This window comes from Bombina bombina, chromosome 5 (genome assembly GCF_027579735.1).
Source record: "Bombina bombina isolate aBomBom1 chromosome 5, aBomBom1.pri, whole genome shotgun sequence".
In the NCBI taxonomy this organism is placed as follows: domain Eukaryota; kingdom Metazoa; phylum Chordata; class Amphibia; order Anura; family Bombinatoridae; genus Bombina; species Bombina bombina.
The window spans coordinates 63,568,603-63,594,087 of record NC_069503.1 but is presented as its reverse complement, the minus strand read 5'-3'; the positions used below and the strand labels follow the sequence as shown (position 1 = coordinate 63,594,087).

The 25,485-nt window shown below is 40.6% G+C and overlaps 1 protein-coding gene across 2 annotated transcripts in view; it reads left to right on the top strand.

The window, feature by feature from the left end:
- Positions 1–25,485, top strand: part of LOC128659863 (oocyte zinc finger protein XlCOF6-like) — a 153,374-nt gene that overhangs the window by 13,902 nt on the left and 113,987 nt on the right. The window contains exons 1-2 of one of the 2 annotated variants that reach the window (XM_053713438.1): positions 5,083–5,238; positions 14,521–14,636. In XM_053713438.1, coding sequence (XP_053569413.1) covers positions 14,618–14,636 — 19 coding nt within the window. In that variant the 5' untranslated portion in view covers positions 5,083–5,238; positions 14,521–14,617. Of the gene's footprint in view, positions 1–5,082; positions 5,239–14,520; positions 14,637–25,485 lie in introns of those variants that run through there. The other variant, XM_053713437.1, reaches the window with a different exon arrangement.

Below are 25,485 nucleotides of genomic sequence, written 5' to 3'. Positions count from 1 at the left end.
TCTGATTGGCTGGTAGAATTCTATCAGCCAATCGGAATTGAAGGGATGCCATCTTGGATGACATCATTTAAAGGAACCTTCATTCTCCAGTTGGACTTCGTTTGAAGAGGATGCTCCGCGTCAGTTGGATTGAAGATGGACCCGCTCTGGATGGATGAAGATAGAAGATACCGTCTGGATGAAGACTTCTGGCCATCTGGAGGTCCCCTTCTGCCCGGATCAGATGAAGACTTCTGGCCACCTGGAGGATCACTTGTGCCCGGTTGGGTGAAGACGTCTCAAGGTAGTGTGATCTTCAAGGGGGTAGTGTTAGGTTTTATTAAGGGGGTATTGGGTGGGTTTTAGAGTAGGGTTGGGTGTGTGGGTGGTGGGATTTAATGTTGGGGGTTATTGTATTTTTTGTTCAGGTAAAAGAGCTGATTACTTTGGGGCAATGCCCTGCAAAAGGCCCTTTTAAGGGCTATTTGTAATTTAGTATAGGGTAAGGATTTTTTTTATTTTGGGGGGCTTTTTTATTTTATTAGGGGGATTAGATTAGGTGTAATTAGTTTAAAATTCTTGTAATTATTTTATTATTTTCTGTAATTTAGTGGGGGTTTTTCCCCGTACTTTAGTTTAATTTAATTGTAATTAATTGTAGTTAGTTTAGGTAATTAATTTAATTATAGTGTAGTGTTAGCTGTAATTGTAACTTAGGTTAGGTTTTATTTTACAGGTAAATTTGTATTTATTTTAGCTAGGTAGTTATTAAATAGTTAATAACTATTTAATAACTATTGTACCTAGTTAAAATAAATACAAAGTTGCCTGTAAAATAAAAAGAAACCCTAAGATAGATACAATGTAACTATTAGTTATATTGTAGCTAACTTATGGTTTATTTTATAGGTAAGTATTTAGTTTTAAATAGGAATAATTTATTTAATTGTAGTAATTTTATTTTGTTTTATTTAAATAATATTTAATTTAGGGGGAGGTTAGGTTTAGGGTTAGACTTAGGTTTAGGGGTTAATATATTTAATATAGTGTCGGCGACGTTGGGGGCGGCAGATTAGAGGTTAATAAATGTAGGTAGGTGTCGACGATGTTAGGGATGGCAGATTAGGGGTTAATAAAATTTAAATAGTGTTCGCAAGGCGGGATTGCTGCGGTTTAGGGGTTAATATATTTATTACAGTGGCGGCGATGTCCATTCGGCAGATTAGGGGTTAAAACTTTATTTAAGTGTTTGCAATGTGGGGGGGGGCTCGGTTTAGGGGTTAATAGGTAGTTTATGGGTGTTAGTGTACTTTTTAGATCTTTAGTTAAGAGTTTTATGCTACGGCGTTAGCCCATAAAACTCTTAACTACTGACTTTTAAATGCGGTATCAGTCTTGACAGGAGAGGCTGTACCGCTCACTTTTTCAAAGACTCGTAATACCGGCGTTAGGCAAATCCCATTGAAAAGATAGGATAATTGACGTAAGGGGATTTGCGGTATGCTCGAGTCGCGGAAAAAAAGTTAGCGGTACACCTGTACCTGTCAGACTCGTAATACCAGCGGGCGTTAAAAAGCAGCGTTGGGACCCCTCAATGCTGCTTTTTAAGCTAACGCAAGACTCGTAATCTAGGCGATTATTTTCAACATAGTGTCTACAAGGTGCCACACAATATCAGCCTTATTATTGGCTACATTTACGGCACAGACACTCTGTTATTACTAGTATCTCACCAATTGACTAGAGCTGTTAATCTTTGTACATGATGTTAACTAGGGGGAGCTCATAATTGCATGCTGCATTATTTCACCCCAGTATTTTCATGCCTACTAATTTACTGCAATACCCTCTATTTATACAGTGACTATCTCCACCTCCCATACCTATTATAGGCAATATTGGCATGGTTCATTTCCTTAGGTCCTAAGGCACCTGTTCTCGGGTTTAACATCCTAACCTTTAACTATACACTAATAAAGATTGATGTTTTTATTATAAGCTCACAGTCACACCAAGCATTCCTCTCACACACGTACTATTCTCTTTTCAAGATATTATCTTTTTATTTTCTATGTGGGTATATGTGAGTGCTATATGTGTATTCTTTTGGTACATCAGAGGCGTTCTCTTTATTCCTCTGCTGGCTTTTTGTATGTATACTAATCCTAATACACAGCACCCTAGGCCAAACTTAAGCTATACAGAGGTATTTAAACTTTCATATAAGTCTTACCAAAAACCCACCAGGTGGTGCCATTGGTTTTCCCTTTTTTCTTTCATACTTATATTTAGGTGGCCAGCAACGAAGTTGCAGGACAACCTATTGTTATTGTCAGGATTATTATTATTATTAGGTGGCCAAGCAACGTAGTTGCTGGACAACCTATTGTTATTGTCAGGATTATTAGGTGGCCATGCAACGAAGTTGCAGGACAACCTATTATTATTGTTAGGAATATTATTATTATTATTATTTTTCTTTTTATTCCGCCAAGCTTTTTATTTAATTGCCCATAACTGCTTTTTTCTTTCCTTTCTTTCAAATTTTCTTCATTCTCTTTGTATCTTTATTTGAAAAGCAAGAATGTAAGTTTAGATGCCGGCCCATTTAAGGTGAACAACCTGGGTTGTTCTTGTGGATTGGTGGATAAATTCACCCACCAATAAACAAGTGCTGTCCAGGGTCCTGAACTAAAAATTGGCTGGTTCCTTAGCTTAGATGCCTTCTTTTTCAAATAAAGATAGCAAGAGAATGAAGGAAATTTGATAACAGGAGTAAATTAGAAAGTTGCTTATAATTGAATGATCTATCTCAATCACAAAATAAAAAAAATTGTGTTCAGTGTCTCTTTAATAAAACCCAATAGTTTTCTCACTTAAAAAAGTTTATAATTAAACTAATCACATAATTTAAATAATGAAAATGATGAAATAGTCTAAATAATCATTTATAATTGTGATTAAGTTAATTAATATAGATATTAAATATGACTGTAATAAAAATAGCATGAAATTATTAACTGCACATGTAATAAATTAGCAGCCTTGGTAAGAGAATAGGCTGTATTCAGACACATTAGGGACTCTACTGACTAATACTGAATAAACAAACAATAAAAGGGTCAAATTATTAATATTGAAATACTCAGCATTGTATCACATACGTATCTAATAAAATGTTAATATTATATGTCTGTTTGCAACTACATTATGTGAAAATAACAATTTCCCTCAATAAAAACATAATATAATGCTGTATCCTGAGATATTTTAGGACACAACAGAAAATCTCTCACATTTAAATAAACAGTTTGTTTCCTCCTCACTTATCCATATGATAATCACACCCTGAGGGGGAGGCAGGGACTCTGTGTTCATGTGACACCAGAGGGGACAATAGACATCTATATGAGAACAAAAGTCCAGGTGTGACCCTCTTATTGTCTCCCAACTGACAAGTTGTACTCATGTGAGTCACACAGAGAAAGGTGACACTCCCATATTAGTATAAATATCTGTGTAACACTCAGTGATATCACAGGAGGAACCAGAGAGACTTCATACTTACAGAGCTTCTAGGTAATGTGCAAAACCTGACATAAATCTTTATTAACAGCCTCACACTGTTGTGTTTTATATAATGATGAGAAAATATTGTTCTGTATTTTGTTATGATAGAGATAAAATATTTCACTTCATATAAGAAACTGAGTTTATATAAAAAAACTCAACTGTACTTAACTAATTTATTTTCTATATTCTTCTATGTTTAGTTATTTCATTAAAAAAGGCTAATTTAATACATAACAATTTATATCATTTTGTAAAATGAATGTTTGTGGAAGAACCAAACCATGGGCGCAATCAAATATACAGCGCAGGTTTTGGCGCAAGCGGGGGAACCTGTGCCGTCCGTAATTTCACCTCGCATATCGGGGTATTACATAAACCCCACCGGCAGTTCATAAAGTGCCGTAAGTCTGATAAACTAGCGATGACCAGAAATGAGCGTAAATACAGATTTCTGGAGTCGCCAGTGACTTACGGCACTTTAGAAACTGCTAGCGCCTAAGAAAAGTAAAGAAAATAACAAATCTCCCGTAAAAGTCTAACAAGCAAAAATAAGCCTGACACGTAAAACCCCTATATCCGCAACCCCCCCTCTCATTACTAATATTAAATGTATTAACCCCTAGACCGAATTAACCCCTAGACCGACAACCCCCCACAACGCAATATGCCTATTTAAACTATTAACCCCTATATCCGCCATCAAACCCACACCGTAAGTAATAACTCAATTATTAACCCCTAAATCCGCAAACCCCAACATCACAAACTTCCTATTAAAACCATTAACCCTTAATCCGCCATTAACCCACAACGCAATAAACCTAATCAAGTATTAACTCCTAAACCGCCATAGCCCACAACGCAATAAACCTAACCTAACACCCCCTAAATGAACTAAAATTACCTAATTTACAAAATACTAACGTTACTATTAAATGTAAAAAAAAACTAACACTACTTAAAAAATAAAAATAAACTAAGTATAAATTAAAGGGGCAGTCTAATCAAAATTCAGGAGTAGACTGTCCCTTTAAGCAAGAATTACAGAAAATAATAACATCTAAGATTACAGAAAATAAATAAAATTACAAAATTTTTAATAAATTACACCTAATCCCTATGAAAATAAAAAAGCCCCCCAAAATAAAAACACCCCCTAATCTAATAAACTACCAGTAGCCCTTAAAAGGACTTTTTGCAGGGCATTGCCCCAAGATAATCAGCTCTTTTGCACAAAAAATACACACAGCCCCCCCTACCAGTAAGGCCCCCCACCCACCAAAACCCCCCCAAAAAAGACTAACACTAAAAATGCTAAACTACCCATTGCCCTGAAAAGGGCATTTGTTGGGCATTGCCCTTAAAAGGGCGTTCAACTCTTTTGCTGCCCACCCTATCTCAATAAAATATATCCCCCCCCCAAAACCCCTTTAAAAAAGCCTAAGTCTAACCCCCAAGTGGTCCTCACCTGTCCTGAAGTCCAGCGGAGAAGGTCCTGTTCCAGGTGGTGAAGACTTCTTCCAAGCGGCAACCTCTTCTTTCTTCTTCCAGGAACCAGCTGGTGCGGAGCAGAGGGCGGAGTTGAAGACCGGCGACTCTGGAACTGAAGACCGGCGACCGCGGAGCCATGGAGCATGGAGGATCCACTTCATACAATCTCCGCCGTACACTGAATAGGAATTCAAGGTACGGATTAAAAATGGCGTCCCTTGAATTCCTGTTGGCTGATTTGAGCCTTCAAATTCAAATCAGCCAATAGGATAAGAGCTACTGAAATCCTATTGGCTTCAGGACAGGTGAGGACCACTTGGGGGTTAGACTTAAACTTTTTTAAGGGGTTTTTGAGGGGATTTATTTAGATAGGGTGGGCAGCAAAAGAGCTGAATGCCCTTTAAATGGCAATGCCCAACAAATGCCCTTTTCAGGGCAATGGGTAGTTTAGCGTTTTTTAGTGTTAGTTTTTTTTGGGGGGGGTTTGGTGGGTGGGGGGGGTTTGGTGGGTGGGGGGGGCTGTGTGTATTTTTTGTGCAAAAGAGCTGATTATCTTGGGGCAATGCCCTGCAAAAAGTCCTTTTAAAGGGACACTGAACCCAAATTTTCAGATAGAGCAGATAGAGCATGAAATTTTAAGCAACTTTCTAATAATTCCTATTATCAAATTTTCTTCATTCTCTTGGAATCTTTATTTGGTTATGGGGTTATGCTGTTTCGTCTCTCGTGTGTTATGTTTGTGCTCCCATAGTATGGAATCTATTCTGCTGTTGTTTCCTATGTCAGACTCTAATTGTATCCAGAGTGCTTCTTCTCTGGATCTGAGTATTAGAGCGTCCTGGGCTAGTCTGGCTGCTTTATAATAATCGGTTAGGTTAGGTATTCCCAACCCTCCCAGGCTCCTATGTTTGGTCATAGTTTTCCCTGCTATTCTGGCCATCCTCTTACCCCGTATAAAAGCTAGAATTTCCTATTGAATTCTGTCAATGTCAGGATATACAACTCGTATGGGCAAGGTTCTGAAGAGATAAAGCAGTCGGGCAAGATGGTCATCTTTACTGCTGACATTATGATTTCTCCAGGTTTGAAGATCTTTTCTTATGGATTAATACAGTGGTAAATAGTTAGCTTTATATAGGTGTTGTGTCTGAGCTGTCAGGTTTACCCCTAGTTATTTTAAGGAATGTTTTTTGTCTCTTTTAATTTGAAATTCACCTCTAATAGTTTCTTCGTGTGTGGGGGGATCTCTATTGGTAGCATCTCACATTTATCTATATTAATACGGTAGCCCGAAATCAACGAAAAATCGTCAAGTACCTCGTATAGGTTGGGCAGAGACAACATAGGTCTGGTTAGGGTGAGCAGTATATCGTTTGCAAAGAGGCTCAATTTATATTCAGTACTTCCCACTTTGACTCCCGATATATCTGGGTTAGCCCTTATTTTAGCCGCTAGGGGTTCGATGCATAACGCGAACAGCAGGGGGGACAATGGGCAGCCCTGCCGGGTCCCATTTAAAATTGGGAATGGATCTGTAGCCATTAGAGGATACATATGCCGCAGGGCCAGTATAGATGGCCCGTATCGCGTCTACAAAGGGGCCCTCGAAATTCATTTGTGCTAGGGTCTTCATCATGTATCCCCAATCTACTCTGTCGAACGCCTTCTCCGTGTCCAACGAGAGGAGCAGAGAAGGCGTCCGTGTCTCGCAGAGGTAGTGAACAATATTTATGAGATGTCTAATGTTGTCCGGGGCTTCCCTGTCCTTAACAAATCACACCTGATCTCTGTGTATCAATTTAGGTAATATTTGTGTCAGTCTATTGGCCAAAATCTTAGTAAAAATTTTCAATTCTTGATTAATAAGGGATATGGGGCGGTAACTAGGGCATTTTTTTGGGTCTTTGTCTGGTTTAGGTATTACTATGATTTTTGCTTGTAGCAACTTGGGGGGAATCTGGTTTCCTTTCATAATGTAGTTACAAAATTTAGTTAAGTGGGGGACAAGTTCTTTCCTGAAAAGCTTATAGTATTCCCCTGGGAAACCGTCTGGCCCCGCAGCCTTTCCCGGTTTTAGACCTCTAATTGCAAGGACTACTTCTAATGATGTTATGGGCTCGTTCAGTGTTTTCCTATCTTCTTCTGTTAGTTTTTCTATTGTGGTTGTTTCTAGGAAGCTATGTGTGAGTTCCTCTACTCTCAAATTATGTGTAACCTTATGGGGTGAGTAGTGGTAGTACCGTCTTGCTTTTCAATAAGTGGGATGTTAGCTGCCTTAAATTTTTCTCTAAGCTTGTGGGCTAAAAATTTATCCGGTTTGTTGGCATATATGAAATATTGTGATTTCAATTTCAGTATGGCTCTATTGCCCTGGGAGTTCAAATCTTGGCTAACGAATCTCTTTTGCTCTGCAGTGTGCGCAGTATGGCGGGGTTCCCGGTTAATCTGTGTTGGCTTTCTAGATGTGCTATATCTTCGTGTGTCTGCATCATTTCCTTTCTCGTTTTTTTTGTTGTGTGTAGCTTTTTCTTTTATAAGCATACCCCTAATCACCGACTTGTGGACTGCCCATACATGTGTGGGATTGTTAGTGGAGTCTGTATTTATATCCCAATACTCAACTAGGTGTTGTAAAGTGGAGGAGTGTATAGTTGGGTTTTTGTGTAATGCGGAGTCGTAGGTCCACGACCTTATCCGGTTGAGGTCAGTCAGTCCACTCATACTGAGCGTTCCTATCGAATGGTCTGACCACATGCATGGGCATATGTTGGAAGAGCGCAGAATCGGCTGTAAAATTTGGCTAGTGTATATATAATTGAGTCGAGAGTACGTATTGTGTGCTGCTGAGTAGAATGTGGTTTCAGTGGTTTCACCATTTAATGTGACCCATGAATCGACCAATGAATGTGAGCTGAGCGTGGATTGAATGTTTTTAGTTATACTATTGCGCCTTAGCTGTTTGTTCGTCCTTGCGACAGACGTCTGGTTGCCTAACGGTGTCATGGGGATGTTGAAGTCACCCGCCAAGATTGTTCTGTATTGTGACCATTGTGTCATAAGCTGTGATAAATTTGCAAAAAAAAGCGTGTTGTTTTTCATTAGGTGCGTAGACGTTACACAGGATAGTATCTATGCTGTCTATCTGGCCCTTTAAAATTAAATATCTACCTTCTACACCCGCAATAGTGGATTCATGTATGTAATTAACTGAGGAGTGGATCAAAATCGAAACACCTCTTTTTTTTGTCTCTGCTGTCGCGTGAAAGTGGGTGGGGAATTTTTTAGTCCAGTAGTACTGAGGGTTGACAAAATGTGTTTCCTGTAGGAACAAAATATTGGCTTTAAGTGTAGTGTATTGTTTAAAGGCCATTCTCCTTTTGACGTCAGTGTTCAGACCCCTTACATTGTGTGTGATAATGTTTAATTCACATGTCATTTTTAAAATGGTTATAACTTATTAACTTACCGTGTCTCAAGAAGTCCCCCCTGAGCATACCTCCCATCCGAGTTCTATCCCAACTTAGTGTGAGCTTCGTATTTGTAATCTTGAAGAGCACCACTAACAATGATTTCCCAATCTCGGCATCCTTAAACATACAATAAAATAGATAACAACTGAACAGTATAAAATAACACATGGTCCAACATTCTCTCTTCCAAGAGGAGGAAGGGAAAGAAGGAGAAGAAGAAAACAAGAAAGAGGTGGGAGAGAAAGAGAACAAAGCAAAGAAGAAATGAGTATAGTTAGTTTGGGGGTGTCGCTTCAGCAACACTGAGCTAGATGTTTATAATTTAGTAGTCCTATGCTAAAGACTTAGTCTTTTATGTTCAGGCCTTGTTTTGTGGCCCAGTATGACCCCGTCGTAAGAGGGCCGTATTTTCGGAAGATTGTTAGTTAAACCTCTTGATTACATTAAAGCTCCCATACCATGCTAGCAGTTGGAACTTTGGATTGTTGAGAGGCAATAAATCTAAAACTAAAAGCCACACATATGCCTGTTTTATAAACAGTGATGAGAGTCCAGTGAGTTCCTTGCTAAGCTGTAAGGAGGAGACTTCATGTCTTTTGCTTTTTCCTGGTTGATTTGGTCCATTGTGGTGTGGAAATCTGTTCTGCTGGCTTCGGAGGTCGCGTCGGGAAAGTGGAGGGTGACAGCCGTGGTGCTTCCAGTCCCAGCATCTGACAAACTTCTGGGATATCTGAAGGTTCTTTGAGAGTGATTGTATTGGAGTCCTTAGTAATGTAAAGGGCGAAGGGGAAACCCCACTTGTATGGTGTTTGGTGCTTCCTTAATAGCTGCGTCAGCGGTCTCAGGGAACCCCTGCGCTGTAGTGTTCGGACACTAAGGTCTTGATAAAATTGTATCACGTTCCCTTGGAATTTCAGTGGGGGATTTTTCATCGCAGCTTGTATGATTTTATCTTTGTCTTGGTATAGCGCCATCTTAATAATTATATCCCTAGGGGGCATTCCTTCTTTGGGCTTGGGTTTGAGGGCTCTGTGCGCTCTTTCGATCCCCATGTTGAAATCCCCGGTCCCTGCCGTCACCTGGTGGAAGAGCTGAGCTATATAGGAGAGGAGATCTTTATTAAGGATGGTTTCTGGTACTCCTTTCAGTCTAATAATATTTCTCCTACAAGGCGGGGCGTGGACGTGCAGGTTCATGGTCGCACTGTGACTTAGCTCCGTAGCCTTTCCCTGCTCAGCGGCCCTTTAAGCACAGGATTATCGACCAATTCTGACCAAAAACCTTCCGGATGGCCTCCTAACCTTCCACGGCTCTTAGATATGTAAGAAGAGCGCAAAGAATACAAGATTTTGGCCGCAAAGATACTGAACGCCCGGAAGGCGCCATATTGACCGCAAACCAGGCCCTAACTACGCAGCACTACTCATTCAGCTGCTTCATACAGTCTCCTCTGGAAACCGAGACACAGCCCGGCTGAGATCCGACAATGACTCACAGCTACCTGAGGGTAAGAGTATTTAGCCTGCTCCTTGCACCGCATCGCACTAAATCCGGGGACATTTTTTAATAAAGCTCACATGGGACATTACGATCCTTGGCACTAAACAGTGCACACAATAACATCTCCCAGACATTGGAAATGAGTTAAAGACACTGTAAAGAAGCAAATAATGGTCAACCCCACTCTTCTATACAGCGAAACTCGACATGGATCAAAGTATCTAGAAGACGTCCTAAGGCGACTCCCTCAAAATAAACACTTGTTTCTGGACTGAAAGGAGACTTTAATCCTTGCTTATGACACAGGGATCATTAACAGGTCGTATATAACTGTTTACATACTTGATTGTAACACCGTTTAATGAGTAAATCCAGTAATTTAGTTTGCTAAGAATTTCTGGTCTAGGTATGAGACTCCCATCTAGTTAACGATTCTAGACGAATCCAGTACACAATATTTCTAGAACTCTAAAATGTTCAATTACGTTCTACTTGTTTGTACTGTTTAGTTGTAAATGTTTATCTTTGTAAGAGTAAGACAAATAATGTTGTTATATTTGTTGTCACACTTTTTATCTCACCAGGTATGCAGATTGTTTAAATGCTATGACTTATTTTCAATGTAAATAACATTCCCCTATGTGTATTGCTCTATATAGTAAATGGAGATCAAAATGTAATATTAATCAGGGGGCTAACGTTAGATAATCATAGTTATCTGTTTCACTGTTGGGCCGCTGAGGGGGAATCGCTCCCTCACCGATAAGATCTTACAAAAATGGTTATGTTCATACTGTTTGTGTATTCCCTTATTTTTTCTTTCCCTTTTCTTTACTATGCTTCCACGCTGTCACTACCGGTAATCGACAGGACAAGTAGCTTACTATCCCATAGCCTCGATATCATAGAATATTAAAGCCTTATTATAGGTAAGACAAATTACAATGACTGACAAACCCCGCTTAAAAACACCCTCTAACTCACTTAATATTCAATCTATTAACGCTCAGGGTCTGAACATACCTGCAAAAAGATCTCAAGCATTAAGGGACTTTAATAGTCACAAATCAGATCTAGTATTTCTCCAAGAGTGTCACTTCCGTAAAGGCAGAGAACCAACCACGTTTAACACTAAATTTGGCCCCTGTTTCTTTGCATCACACACAAACTCTAAGAAAAATGGAGTAGGTATCTTGATCAGGAAAAACATACCCTTCCAAGAAATAAATATTGTACGGGATAAATTAGGCAGATACCTTATTGTAGTGGGCTTACTATATGGAAGACCAGTCACATTGGTATCCTTTTACACACCCAATTCTAAACAATCAGTTTTCACTAAAAAATTATCAAATCTCATTCTAGAATATCAAAAAGGAATATTGATAATGTGTGGCGATTTAAATATACCTTTAAACCCCTCAATAGACTGCTCCGCCACCCGCTCCTCGGTCCCCCAGACGCAAATTTCCAGGACACTAAACTCACTGAAAAAACTCACTGCAATAGATCTATGGAGAACATTCCACCCCGCAAAGGAAGACTACACTTTTTACTCCTACCCACACAAACAATATTCCAGAATAGATTATATTTTCACTGACGTCACAGGTCTTTCACTGTTTTCTTCCTTCCACATCACCCCCATAACATGGTCAGATCACGCTTCAGTCATAGGAACCTTCCGATGGCCCTCCAAACCAATACATGATTACATCTGGAAATTGGATGATCAACTTTTAACAGACCCCATTATCTTACAAAAAATAACCAAATCCCTATCAGAATTTTTTACTCTCAATAACACAGAGGGGTCCTCTCCTACATCAGTGTGGGAGGCCCATAAATGCGTGATGCGTGGCGAACTTATGGCTATTAAAGCTTCCATTACCAAACAGAGACGCAAAATTGTAGCAGATCTTATTTCCACTATAGATTCCCTAGAAAACCAACACAAACAAAACCCAACTGACCACAACCTACTACTACACGTTCAATCCAAGAAGGCTAAACTAGCAACACACTTAAGGAGATCCCATAAAAAAGGAAACAGAAAATTGCAACATAGTGTGAATCTGTAACGGCACTTTGAGGAAGTAGTTGTTTTGTAACAAATGACTACTCACATTTGTTGGAGCTTTCGACTAAGCTCAAGGATATGCGCACTCCCACTTTATACTGATGGGAAAACAGTACACTAGGCAAAACTTGGATACATATTTATTTTAAAATATATAAAAGCGTCACATAAGCCTTGATAACACCACAATGTAAGGGTACAAAAGCAGATATGCTGTAACAAATGCTTCAAATCGCCAAACTTGCAAAGAGGTAAATGGATCAGCAGGAGTGTGACCGCCGAAACCAAAACCTCTTTAGTAGCAAGACAATAGCGCTAAGCCCCCAGGTGTCCTGGCTAGTGTAGAGACGCAATAAAACTCAATATAGAAAAGTTCAGTTCCGACGTACGTTTCGCTGGTATGCTTTGTCCCCTCTCCTCTAACATCCAATATTATTTCTCCTACTATTTTCCACGTCCTCGAGTTTCTCGTGGATCTCATCAAGCTCTTGGTGATGGGATGCTACTGATTAGGTTACATTAGTGATGTCCTCTACAAGAGTATCTGTGTGTTCCTCTAGTGAGTCTATGCGACCTCCAAGATCTGCTATGCCCGTTTTAATTTCAGATAGGCTGTTAGTCATTGAGGTGTGCATGTTGTCTATTTTGTTCCAAAGTTTTTCGAAACTTACTGATATGTCCTGCTTGGAGACCAGGCCTTTCAGGTCTGCTTTGGTTGATGGAGTTGATTCTTCATTTATGTCAGCATGTTCCATATCTGACTCCTCCTGATCTCTCCCCTCTGGTTCTCCTGTTGTGTTCATTATGGGAATTGGTGCTGTTTTAAAAAAAGTGTTGACAGAAGTCGATTTGGGAAGCTTATCTTCCTTTATTAACCTTCTAGAGGACATTGTCAAAGTGGCCCAAATGATTTTCTTTGCTGCAATTTCTGCAATGAATCCCTATAATTAGGGAGCTATATCTTAAGTGTCTCTGTGTGAGATAGATTTTTGCTAGGTTCCTAGCTGGGTGGCTGTAAATGTATCAGGGTTTATACCGCCAATGAGGAGTTGCTTTCAAATTTCCCTCCTTGTATTGCTTGCAATGGAAACTATTGCATGTTTTAGGGATTCATTTTCCTGAGTGTGCGTTAGCCTTTACCAAGCTGACATTCACAGCCCTTTACCATCTCTTGATTCACGCAGTTCACTGCGCTCAAGTCATTTGTCCCTTCTTTTATTTATAACCAGGACATATATATATATATATACAGTCCCTCCACCACAGCAGCCGTTTTTTTTTTTTAGGGTAATGGACCTCTTTCCCCTCCGGTCATGAGTCTCACCTCTTTACCCGCCTGGAGTCTGTCTTTTGTGCAGCGGAGCCTGTCCTGTAAGTAGCGCAACTCTCAAGCTCTGCATGCAGTCGGCGCCATCTTGGATTCACTTCAGCTCGTGTGCGGTTGCGGTAAGACAGGAATTCCCTTAAGTTTAACATGTGCCGCCTCTCACCGGCATTTTCCTCTCCCCAGCAGTTTCGGCTCTTCTTGTTAGGTCTCGTTCTATTAGTAGTGGGGTCTGTTAGCCGTCCGTGCTGTCATGCTACTGTCTTACCGATTGGCGTCTTCTCTGCTGGTGTCTTGATTCAAACTGATCAGTGATGGTTGTGCTGTTGTTAGAGAAGTTTCTTCATTAGTTTTAATTAAGTCTTGCTATTAGTTAGGACTTTGTCAGGATATCTTGTACAGTATGCTGAGCGGAGCTCTGTGACTATGCGTCCATTTCTTAGCTCGGTCAGGCCACGCCCCCCTTTATGGTACTTTTAAATGGACTGAATTTGCCAAAAGAACATCTCATTTTATTATCACTGCAAAAACACAAATTCTTTATTTTCTTAACTCTATCCAAGATAACATTTGAAATGAGCATTGTAGTGCCTATCTCTCCCACACCCCATTGCAGTGTGATTTAAGACAACTCAGTATTGACCAAGAGAAGTTAAAGGACTGGGGGTGGAGCACATGACAAAATGTCTGACAGGGAGAATTAGTAGGAAGTACAATACCAATACTGCAGTATCCAATTTAACTTATATTTAAACAGCTGATTTCTAACATTTCTTTCAGGAGAAAATATTGTTTCATATAAATGATAGAAAACAAAGATTATAATTTATTTGTAAAGTTGGGATATGGCCCCACTTAAATAGATTTTCTAACATTATGTTGTATAGATCTGGGAAAATTCATATTTAAGGGGCAATTATAACACCCACAGGGCTAACTGTACTAAATGTTTGTGCTGAATCAATAGCACATATGTAATAACCTAATCAGCTGATCTGTATCACATGAATTGTTATGCGTGCCTTTAATTATACCATACGTACAGTTAATCAGAACCATTATTTATTATTATCTGTCTAAACCATTTAATATACTTTTTACAGACACGGCCAGAGCACTGAGAGATATCAGGTATTGATGTAACTGGAGTGAATAAGGGAACCTTCTTCCTGAGCACAGACATTGGAGCCTGTTATCAGCATGAACTCATATGTGTTAGGTGAGTAAAATAGATATTATGCTGACTTTAATTACTAGGAAAATAGAACAGATTGCTCATTAAACAAATATAAACTATTATATTTATATCTGCGTCGTTAAGTACATTTGTGTCAGTGACGTTATATAAAAGGAGCAAGCTCCATTGGGCTGAGGAGAAGGGTAAAAATACTACTCCCCCCTCTGTGCTTTTTAGACAGAACCAGGGGCGGAGCTACCAGCGGTGCAGTTGGTGCCTGAGGGCCGGAAGGGGCCCACAAAGAGTCCTAATAAAAATATTATACAGTTTACTGCCTTTTTTTCTTTTCTTTTAAACTCTACCCCCCGTGCCGGACGGTGCAAATGTCACATGACAACTTTGGGAGTATGGGCAGGGCACACTAACTGGGACATTGCTGAGTCACATGATATGTAGTGTCCAGGGCTGATTTATTGGGGTGGCCGAACCAAGCAGGGGAGAATAAGACGTAGTAAAAATAGGAAAAAAAGAACTGCCTTTTCTTTCATGTAATTGGCAAGAGTCCATGAGCTAGTGACGTATGGGATATACAATCCTACCAGAATTGGCAAAGTTTCCCAAACCTCAAAATGCCTATAAATGCACCCCTCACCACACCCACAATTCAGTTTTACAAACTTTGCCTCCTATGGAGATGGTGAAGTAAGTTTGTGCTAAGATTTCTACGTTGACATGCGCTTCTCAGCATTGTTGAAGCCTGATTCCTCTCAGAGTACAGTGAATGTCAGAACGATGTGAAGGGAGTATCACCTATTGAATGCAATGGTTTTCCTCACGGGAGATCTATTTCATAGGTTCTCTGTTATCGGTCGTAGAGATTCATCTTCTACCTCCCTTTACAGATCGACAATATACTCTGATATACCATTACCTCTACTGATAACCGTTTCAGTTCTGGTTTGGCTATCTGCTTTATGTGGATGGGTGTCTTTTGGTAAGTATGTTTTCATTACTTAAGACACTCTCAGCTATGGTTTGGCACTTTATGTATTTATATAAAGTTCTAAATATATGTATTGTACTTATATTTGCCATGATTCAGGTTTCAGTATATTTCCTTTTGCAGACTGTCCGTTTCATATCTGGGAAAATAATTTTTTAGGAAAAATTTATTCTTACTTGAGGTATAGTCTTTTTTTCAATTGACTGTTTTTTTTTTTTTAAATTTGCGGGCAGAATTAGGCTCGCGAGGGCGCAAAATGCAAAAGTTTATTGCGTCATTCTTGGCGCAAGATTTTTTGCCGCAAAATTACGTTCATTGATGCAAATTCGTAATTTCCGGCATCTTAGTCGATGCTGAGTCCTTCACAAGGTTGTGTCATCTATGACGCGAGTCTGTCATTCCCGGATGTTTCTTTCATGTAATTAGCAAGAGTCCATGAGCTAGTGACGTATGGGATATACATTCCTACCAGGAGGGGCAAAGTTTCCCAAACCTTAAAATGCCTATAAATACACCCCTCACCACACCCACAATTCAGTTTTACAAACTTTGCCTCCCATGGAGGTGGTGAAGTAAGTTTGTGCTAGATTCTATGTTGATATGTGCTTCGCAGCAGGCTGAAGCCTGGTTTTCCTCTCAGAGTGCAGTGAATGTCAGAGGGATGTGAAGAGAGTATTGCCTATTTGAATACAATGGTCTTCCTCTAGGGGATCTATTTCATAGGTTCTCTGTTATCGGTCGTAGAGATTTCTTCTCCTACCTCCCTTTTCAGATCAACGATATACTCTTATATACCATTACCTCTACTGATTCTCGTTTCAGTACTGGTTTGGCTATCTACTATATGTAGAAGAGTGTCCTGGGGTAAGTAAGTCTTATTTTTTGTGACACTCTAAGCTATGGTTGGGCACTTTATATGTAAAGTTCTAAATATATGTGTTTAAACTTATATTTGCCATGATTCAGGATAATCAGTATTCCTTCATTCAGACTGTCAGTTTCATTATTTGGGATAATGCATATGAATAAATATTTTTTTCTTACCTTGAAAATTTTCAATTGACTATTTTTCCCTGCGGGCTGTTAGGCTTGCGGGGGCAGAAAATGCTTCATTTTATTGCGTCATTCTTGACGCAAACTTTTCTCCAACATAGGTGTGTCCGGTCCACGGCGTCATCCTTACTTGTGGGATATTCTCTTCCCCAACAGGAAATGGCAAAGAGCCCAGCAAAGCTGGTCACATGATCCCTCCTAGGCTCCGCCTTCCCCAGTCATTCTCTTTGCCGTTGCACAGGCAACATCTCCACGGAGATGGCTCAGAGTTTTTTGGTGTTTAAATGTAGTTTTTATTCTTCTATCAAGAGTTTGTTATTTTAAAATAGTGCTGGTATGTACTATTTACTCTGAAACAGAAAAGAGATGAAGATTTCTGTTTGTAAGAGGAAAATGATTTTCGCAACCGTTACTAAAATCGATGGCTGTTTCCACACAGGACTGTTGAGAGGAATTAACTTCAGTTGGGGGAAACAGTGAGCAGACTTTGGCTGCTTGAGGTATGACACATTTCTAACAAGACTTGGTAATGCTGGAAGCTGTCATTTTCCCTATGGGATCCGGTAAGCCATTTTCTTAATTTTCAATATAAGAATAAAAGGGCTTCACAAGGGCTTTAAAGACTGGTAGACATTTTTCTGGGCCAAAACGATTACTTTATAAGCATATTTAATGGTTTATAACTTTGGAGAGTTATTTTAATCTTGGGAATTTTGTTAAAAAAACGGCAGGCACTGTATTGGACACCTTTTTCACTGGGGGCCTTTTCTAGTCATAGGCAGAGCCTCATTTTCGCGCCACTAATGCGCAGTTGTTTTTGAGAAGCAAGGCATGCAGATGCATGTGTGAGGAGCTCAGGTCCACTGAAAAAGCTTATTGAAGGCGTCATTTGGTATCGTATTCCCCTCTGGGCTTGGTTGGGTCTCAGCAAAGCAGATACCAGGGACTGTATAGGGGTTAAATATAAAAAAGGCTCCGGTTCCGTTATTTTAAGAGTTAAAGCTTTCAAATTTGGTGTGCAATACTTTTAAGTGGTGAAATTTTGGTGAATTTTGAACATTTCCTTCATACTTTTGCGTATATTCAGTAAAAAAGTGTGTTCAGTTTAAAATTTAAAGAGACAGTAACGGTTTTATTTTAAAACGTTTTTTGTGCTTTGTTATCAAGTTTATGCCTATTAACATGTCTGAACTATCAGATAGACGATGTTCTGTATGTTCGGAAGCCAAGGTTCCTCTCCATTTAAATATATGTGATGAATGTGACAAACAAAGTAGGGACAATGATGCCACTGATAGTAATGTTGCCCAAAATGATTCCTTAAGTGAGGGGAGTAAGCATGGTACTGCATCATCTCCTTCTATGTCTACACCAGTCTTGCCCACTCAGGAGGTCCCTAGTGCATCTAGTGCGCCAATCCTCCTTACTATGCAACAATTAACGGCTGTAATGGATAATTCTATTAAAAACATTTTAGCCAAAATGCCCACTTATCAGCGAAAGCGCGACTGCTCTGTTTTAGATACTGAAGAGCATGAGGACGCTGATGATAATGGTTCTGTCATGCCCTTACACCAGTCTGAAGGGGCTAGGGAGGTTTTGTCTGAGGGAGAAATTTCAGATTCAGGAAAAATTTCTCAACAAGCTGAACCTGACGTTATTACATTTAAATTTAAATTGGAACATCTCCGCGCTCTGCTTAAGGAGGTGTTATCTATTCTGGATGATTGTGACAATTTGGTCATTCCAGAGAAATTATGTAAGATGGACAGGTTCCTAGAGGTCCCGGTGCCCCCCGAAGCTTTTCCTATACCCAAGCGGGTGGCGGACATTGTAAATAAAGAATGGGAAAGGCCCGGCATACCTTTTGTCCCTCCCCCTATATTTAAGAAATTATTTCCTATGGTCGACCCCAGGAAGGACTTATGGCAGACAGTCACCAAGGTCGAGGGGGCGGTTTCTACTCTAAACAAACGCACCACTATCCCTATAGAAGATAGTTGTGCTTTCAAAGATCCTATGGATAAAAAATTAGAGGGTTTGCTTAAAAAGATGTTTGTTCAGCAAGGTTACCTTCTGCAACCAATTTCATGCATTGTTCCTGTCACTACAGCAGCGTGTTTCTGGTTCGAGGAACTAGAAAAGTCGCTCAATCAAGCATCCTCTTATGAGGAGGTTATGGACAGAGTTCAAGCACTTAAGTTGGCTAACTCTTTTACCTTAGACGCCACTTTGCAATTAGCTAGATTAGCGGCGAAAAATTCAGGCTTTGCTATTGTGGCGCGCAGAGCGCTTTGGCTGAAGTCTTGGTCAGCGGATGTGTCCTCCAAGAACAGATTGCTTAACATCCCTTTCAAGGGGAAAACGCTGTTTGGCCCTGACTTGAAAGAGATTATTTCAGACATCACTGGGGGAAAGGGCCACGCCCTTCCTCAGGATAGGTCTTTTAAGGCTAAAAATAAAACAAATTTTCGTCCCTTTCGCAGAAACGGACCGGCCTCAAATTCTACATCCTCTAAGCAAGAGGGTAATTCTTCTGAAACCAAGCCAGCCTGGAGACCGATGCAAGGCTGGAACAAAGGTAAGCAGGCCAAGAAGCCCGCTACCGCTACCAAGACAGCATGAGATGCTGGCCCCCGATCCGGGACCGGATCTGGTGGGGGGCAGACTCTCTCTCTTCGCTCAGGCTTGGGCAAGAGATGTTCAGGATCCTTGGGCGCTAGAAATAGTTTCTCAAGGTTATCTCCTGGAATTCAAGGAACTACCCCCAAGGGGAAGGTTCCACAGGTCTCAATTGTCTTCAGACCAAATAAAAAGACAGGCATTCTTACATTGTGTAGAAGACCTGTTAAAAATGGGAGTGATTCATCCTGTTCCATTAGGAGAACAAGGGATGGGGTTTTACTCCAATCTGTTCATAGTTCCCAAAAAAGAGGGAACATTCAGGCCAATTTTGGATCTCAAGATCCTAAACAAATTTCTCAAGGTCCCATCGTTCAAGATGGAAACCATTCGGACAATTCTTCCTACCATCCAGGAAGGTCAATTCATGACCACGGTGGATTTAAAGGATGCGTATCTACATATTCCTATCCACAAGGAACATCATTGGTTCCTAAGATTCGCCTTTCTGGACAAGCATTACCAGTTTGTGGCACTTCCATTCGGACTAGCCACTGCTCCAAGAATTTTCACAAAGGTACTAGGGTCCCTTCTAGCGGTGCTAAGGCCAAGGGGCATTGCAGTAGTACCCTACTTGGACGACATACTGATTCAAGCGTCGTCTCTACCACAAGCAAAGGCTCATACGGACATTGTCCTAGCCTTTCTCAGATCTCACGGGTGGAAAGTGAACGTAGAAAAAAGTTCTCTATTTCCGTCAACAAGAGTTCCCTTCTTGGGAACAATAATAGACTCCTTGGAAATGAAGATTTTTCTGACAGAAGCCAGAAAATCAAAACTTCTAAGCTCTTGTCAAGTACTTCATTCTGTTCTTCTTCCTTCCATAGCGCAGTGCATGGAAGTAATAGGTTTGATGGTTGCGGCAATGGACATAGTTCCTTTTGCGCAAATTCATCTAAGACCATTACAACTGTGCATGCTCAGACAGTGGAATGGGGATTATACAGATTTGTCCCCGACGATCCAAGTAGATCAGAGGACCAGAGATTCACTCCGTTGGTGGCTCACCCTGGACAACCTGTCCCAAGGGATGAGCTTCAGAAGACCAGAGTGGGTCATTGTAACGACCGACGCCAGCCTGGTGGGCTGGGGCGCGGTCTGGAAACACCTGAAGGCTCAGGGTCTATGGTCTCGGGAAGAATCTCTTCTCCCGATAAACATTCTGGAACTGAGAGCGATATTCAATGCTCTCAAGGCTTGGCCTCAACTAGCAAAGGTCAAATTCATAAGGTTTCAATCAGACAACATGACGACTGTTGCATATATCAACCATCAGGGGGGAACAAGGAGTTCCCTGGCGATGGAAGAAGTGACCAAAGTAATTCAATGGGCGGAGCTTCACTCCTGCCACTTGTCTGCAATCCACATCCCAGGAGTGGAAAATTGGGAAGCGGATTTTCTGAGTCGTCAGACATTTCATCCGGGGGAGTGGGAACTCCATCCGGAAATCTTTGCCCAAATAACTCAATTATGGGGCATTCCAGACATGGATCTGATGGCGTCTCGTCAGAACTTCAAGGTTCCTTGCTACGGGTCCAGATCCAGGGATCCCAAGGCGACTCTAGTAGATGCACTAGTAGCACCCTGGACCTTCAACCTAGCTTATGTGTTCCCACCGTTTCCTCTCATTCCCAGGCTGGTAGCCAGGATCAATCAAGAGAGGGCTTCGGTGATCTTGATAGCTCCTGCGTGGCCACGCAGAACTTGGTATGCAGACCTGGTGAATATGTCATCGGCTCCACCATGGAAGCTACCTTTGAGACGGGACCTTCTTGTTCAAGGTCCGTTCGAACATCCGAATCTGGCATCACTCCAACTGACTGCTTGGAGATTGAACGCTTGATTTTATCAAAGCGTGGGTTCTCAGATTCTGTCATTGATACTCTTATTCAGGCTAGAAAGCCTGTAACTAGGAAAATTTACCATAAAGTATGGAAGAAATATATCTGTTGGTGCGAATCGAAAGGATTCCCATGGAACAGGGTACAAATTCCTAAGATTCTATCCTTTCTACAAGAGGGTTTGGAGAAAGGATTATCTGCAAGTTCTTTGAAGGGACAGATTTCTGCTTTATCTGTTTTACTTCACAAGAAGCTGGCGGCTGTGCCAGATGTTCAGGCTTTTGTTCAGGCCCTGGTTAGAATCAAGCCTGTTTACAAACCTTTGACTCCTCCTTGGAGTCTCAATTTAGTTCTTTCAGTTCTTCAAGGGGTTCCGTTTGAACCCTTACATTCCGTAGATATTAAGTTATTATCTTGGAAAGTTTTGTTTTTGGTGGCAATTTCTTCTGCTAGAAGAGTTTCAGAGTTATCTGCTCTGCAGTGTTCTCCTCCTTATCTGGTGTTCCATGCAGATAAGGTGGTTTTGCGTACTAAGCCTGGTTTTCTTCCGAAAGTTGTTTCTAACAAAAATATTAACCAGGAGATAATTGTGCCTTCTTTGTGTCCGAATCCAGTTTCAAAGAAGGAACGTTTGTTGCACAATTTGGATGTAGTTCGTGCTCTAAAATTCTATTTAGAGGCTACAAAGGATTTCAGACAAACATCTTCCTTGTTTGTTGTTTATTCTGGTAAAAGGAGAGGTCAAAAAGCAACTTCTACCTCTCTCTCTTTTTGGCTTAAAAGCATCATCAGATTGGCTTATGAGACTGCCGGACGGCAGCCTCCTGAAAGAATCACAGCTCATTCCACTAGGGCTGTGGCTTCCACATGGGCCTTCAAGAACGAGGCTTCTGTTGATCAGATATGTAAGGCAGCGACTTGGTCTTCACTGCACACTTTTACCAAATTTTACAAATTTGATACTTTTGCTTCTTCTGAGGCTATTTTTGGGAGAAAGGTTTTGCAAATCGTGGTGCCTTCCATCTAGGTGACCTGATTTGCTCCCTCCCATCATCCGTGTCCTATGTTGGAGAAAACAGAATTTATGTTTACCTGATAAATTACTTTCTCCAACGGTGTGTCCGGTCCACGGCCCGCCCTGGTTTTTTAATCAGGTCTGATGATTTAATTTCTCTAACTACAGTCACCACGGTATCATATGATTTCTCCTATGCAAATATTCCTCCTTTACGTCGGTCGAATGACTGGGGAAGGCGGAGCCTAGGAGGGATCATGTGACCAGCTTTGCTGGGCTCTTTGCCATTTCCTGTTGGGGAAGAGAATATCCCACAAGTAAGGATGACGCCGTGGACCGGACACACCGTTGGAGAAAGTAATTTATCAGGTAAACATAAATTCTGTTTTTTTGGCGCAAAATTTTGTCATTTCCGGCGCCGTAGTTGACGCCGGAAGTTGTTCGTAGTTACATCAGTCTTTTTGACACATGTGTATGAGACTTTTTTGCCCCAAAAAATGTGGACGTCGGTTTAGGCGCCAAAAATGTGGGCGTCTTTTTTTTGTTCCACTTTTTCTCACATTATTTAAGTCTCACTTTTTTGTTGCTTCTGGTTGCTAGAGGCTTGTTATTTTGCATTTTTTCCCATTCCTGAAACTGTTATTTAAGGAATTTGATAATTTTGCTTTATATGTTGTTTTTTCTATTACATATTGCAAGATGTCACAACCTGACCCTGGATCAAAATCTACTACTGGAAAGACGCTGCCTGATGCTGGTTCTACCAAAGTTTAGTGCATTTGTTGTAAACTTGTGGTAACTGTTCCTCCGGCTGTAGTTTGTGTTAGTTGCCATGATAAACTTTCCAATGCAGATAGTGTCTCCATTAGTAATATTCCTTTACCTGTTGTTGTTCCTTCAACATCTAATGTTCAGGATGTTCCTGTTAATGTAAAATAATTCGTTTCTAATTCTATTAGGAAGGCTGTGTCTGTTATTCCTCCTTCCAGTAAACGTAAAAGGTCTTTTAAAACTTCTCATATTTCGGATTAATTTTTAAGTGACCGCCATCATTCTGACTTATCTGTTTCTGATGAGGATCTATCTGGTTCAGAAGATTCTGCCTCAGATATCGACACTGATAAATCTTCATATTTGTTTAAGATGGAATTTATTTGTTCTTTACTTAAAGAAGTGTTGATTGCATTAGATATGGAGGAGTCTAGTCCTCTTGATGCTAAATCTGCTAAGCGTTTAAATTCAGTTTTTAAACCTCATGTAGTTGTTCCAGAAGTTTTTCCAGTCCCTGATGCTATTTCACAAGTGATTTCTAGGGAATGGAATAGTCTGGGTACTTCATTTACTCCTTCTCCAAGGTTTAAGAAATTGTACCCTGTGCCATCTGATAGATTAGAGTTTTGGGACAAAATCCCCAAAGTTGATAGGGCTATCTCTACTCTTGCTAAATGTACTACTATTCCTACGGCAGATAGTACTTCCTTTAAGGATCCTTTAGATAGGAAGCTTGAATCCTTTCTAAGGAGAGCTTATTTATGTTCAGGTAATCTTCTTGGACCTGCTATTTCTTTGGCTGATGTTGCTGCAGCTTCCACTTTCTGGTTGGAGGCTTTACGGCAACAAGTATCAGACCATAATGCTTATAGCATTGTTAAACTTCTTCAACATGCTAATAACTTTGATGCCATTTTTTATATCATTAGAATTGATGTCAGGTATATGTCTTTAGCTATTTTAGCTAGAAGAGCTTTATGGCTTAAAACTTGGAATGCAGATATGACTTCTAAGTCAACATTGCTCTCTCTCTCTTTCCAAGGTAATACATTATTTGGTTCTCAGTTGGATTCAATTATTTCAACTGTTACTGGGGGGAAGGGAGCCTTTTTGCCTCAGGACAAAAAATCTAAAGGTAAATATAGGGCTGCTAATCGTTTTCGTTCCTTTCGTCAGAATAAGGAGCAGAAGCCTGACCCTTCCTCTAAAGGAACGGTTTCAGTTTGGAAACCTTCTCCAGTCTGGAATAAATCCAAGCCTTTTAGAAAGTCAAAACCAGCTCCCAAATCCGCATGAAGGTGCGGCCCTCATTCCAGCACAGCTGGTAGGGGGCAGGTTACGATTTTTCAAAGATGTTTGGATCAATTCGATTCACAATCTTTGGATTCAGAACATTGTTTCACAAGGGTACAGAATAGGTTTCAAGGTAAGGCCGCCTGTAAGAAGATTTTTTTTCTCTCACACATTCCAGTAAATCCAGTAAAGGCTCAGGCGTTTCTGAAATGTGTTTCAGACCTAGAGTCGGCTGGGGTAATTATGCCAGTTCCAATTCTGGAACGGGGTCTGGGGCTTTACTCAAATCTATTCATTGTACCGAAGAAGGAGAATTCCTTCAGACCAGTTCTGGATCTAAAAATATTGAATCGTTATGTAAGGATACCAACATTCAAAATGGTGACTATAAGGACTATTCTGCCTTTTGTTCAGCAAGGGCATTATATGTCCACAATAGACTTACAGGATGCATATCTTCATATTCCGATTCATCCAGATCACTATCAGTTTCTGAGATTCTCTTTTCTAGACAAGCATTACCAGTTTGTTGCTCTTCCTTTTGGTCTAGCAACAGCTCCAAGGATCTTTTCGAAGGTTCTCGGTGCCCTTCTCTCTGTAATCAGAGAACAGGGTATTGCGGTATTTTCTTATTTGGATGATATCTTGGTACTTGCTCAGTCTTTACATTCTGCAGAATGTGTTGTTTCTTCAAAGACTTGGTTGGAGGATCAATTTACCAAAGAGTTCCTTGATTCCTCAGACAAGGGTAACCTTTTTGGGTTTCCAAATAGATTCAGTGTCCATGACTTTGTCTCTAACAGAAAAGAGACGTCTGAAATTGGTTTCAGCTTGTCAAAACCTTCAGTCTCAATTGTTCCCTTCGGTAGCATTGTGCATGGAAATTCTAGGGGGCCCATTTATCAAAGGGCTTGCGGACCTGATCCGACACTGATCAGGTCCGCAAGACCTCGCTAAATGCGGAGAGCAATACGCTCTCCACATTTAACATTGCACCAGAAGCTCACAAGAGCTGCTGGTGCAACGCCGCCCCCTGCTGACTCGCGGCCAATCGGCCGCCAGCAGGGAGCTGTCAATCAACCCGATCGTATTCGATCGGGTTGATTTCCGGCGGTTCCTGTCCGCCTGCTCAGAGCAGGCGGACAGGGTTATGAAGCAGCGGTCTTTAGAATTATCATCCTGCCTATATCTTTCCGCCTCTAGTTCTTCTTCCAAAAGTGATTTCCAAAATTT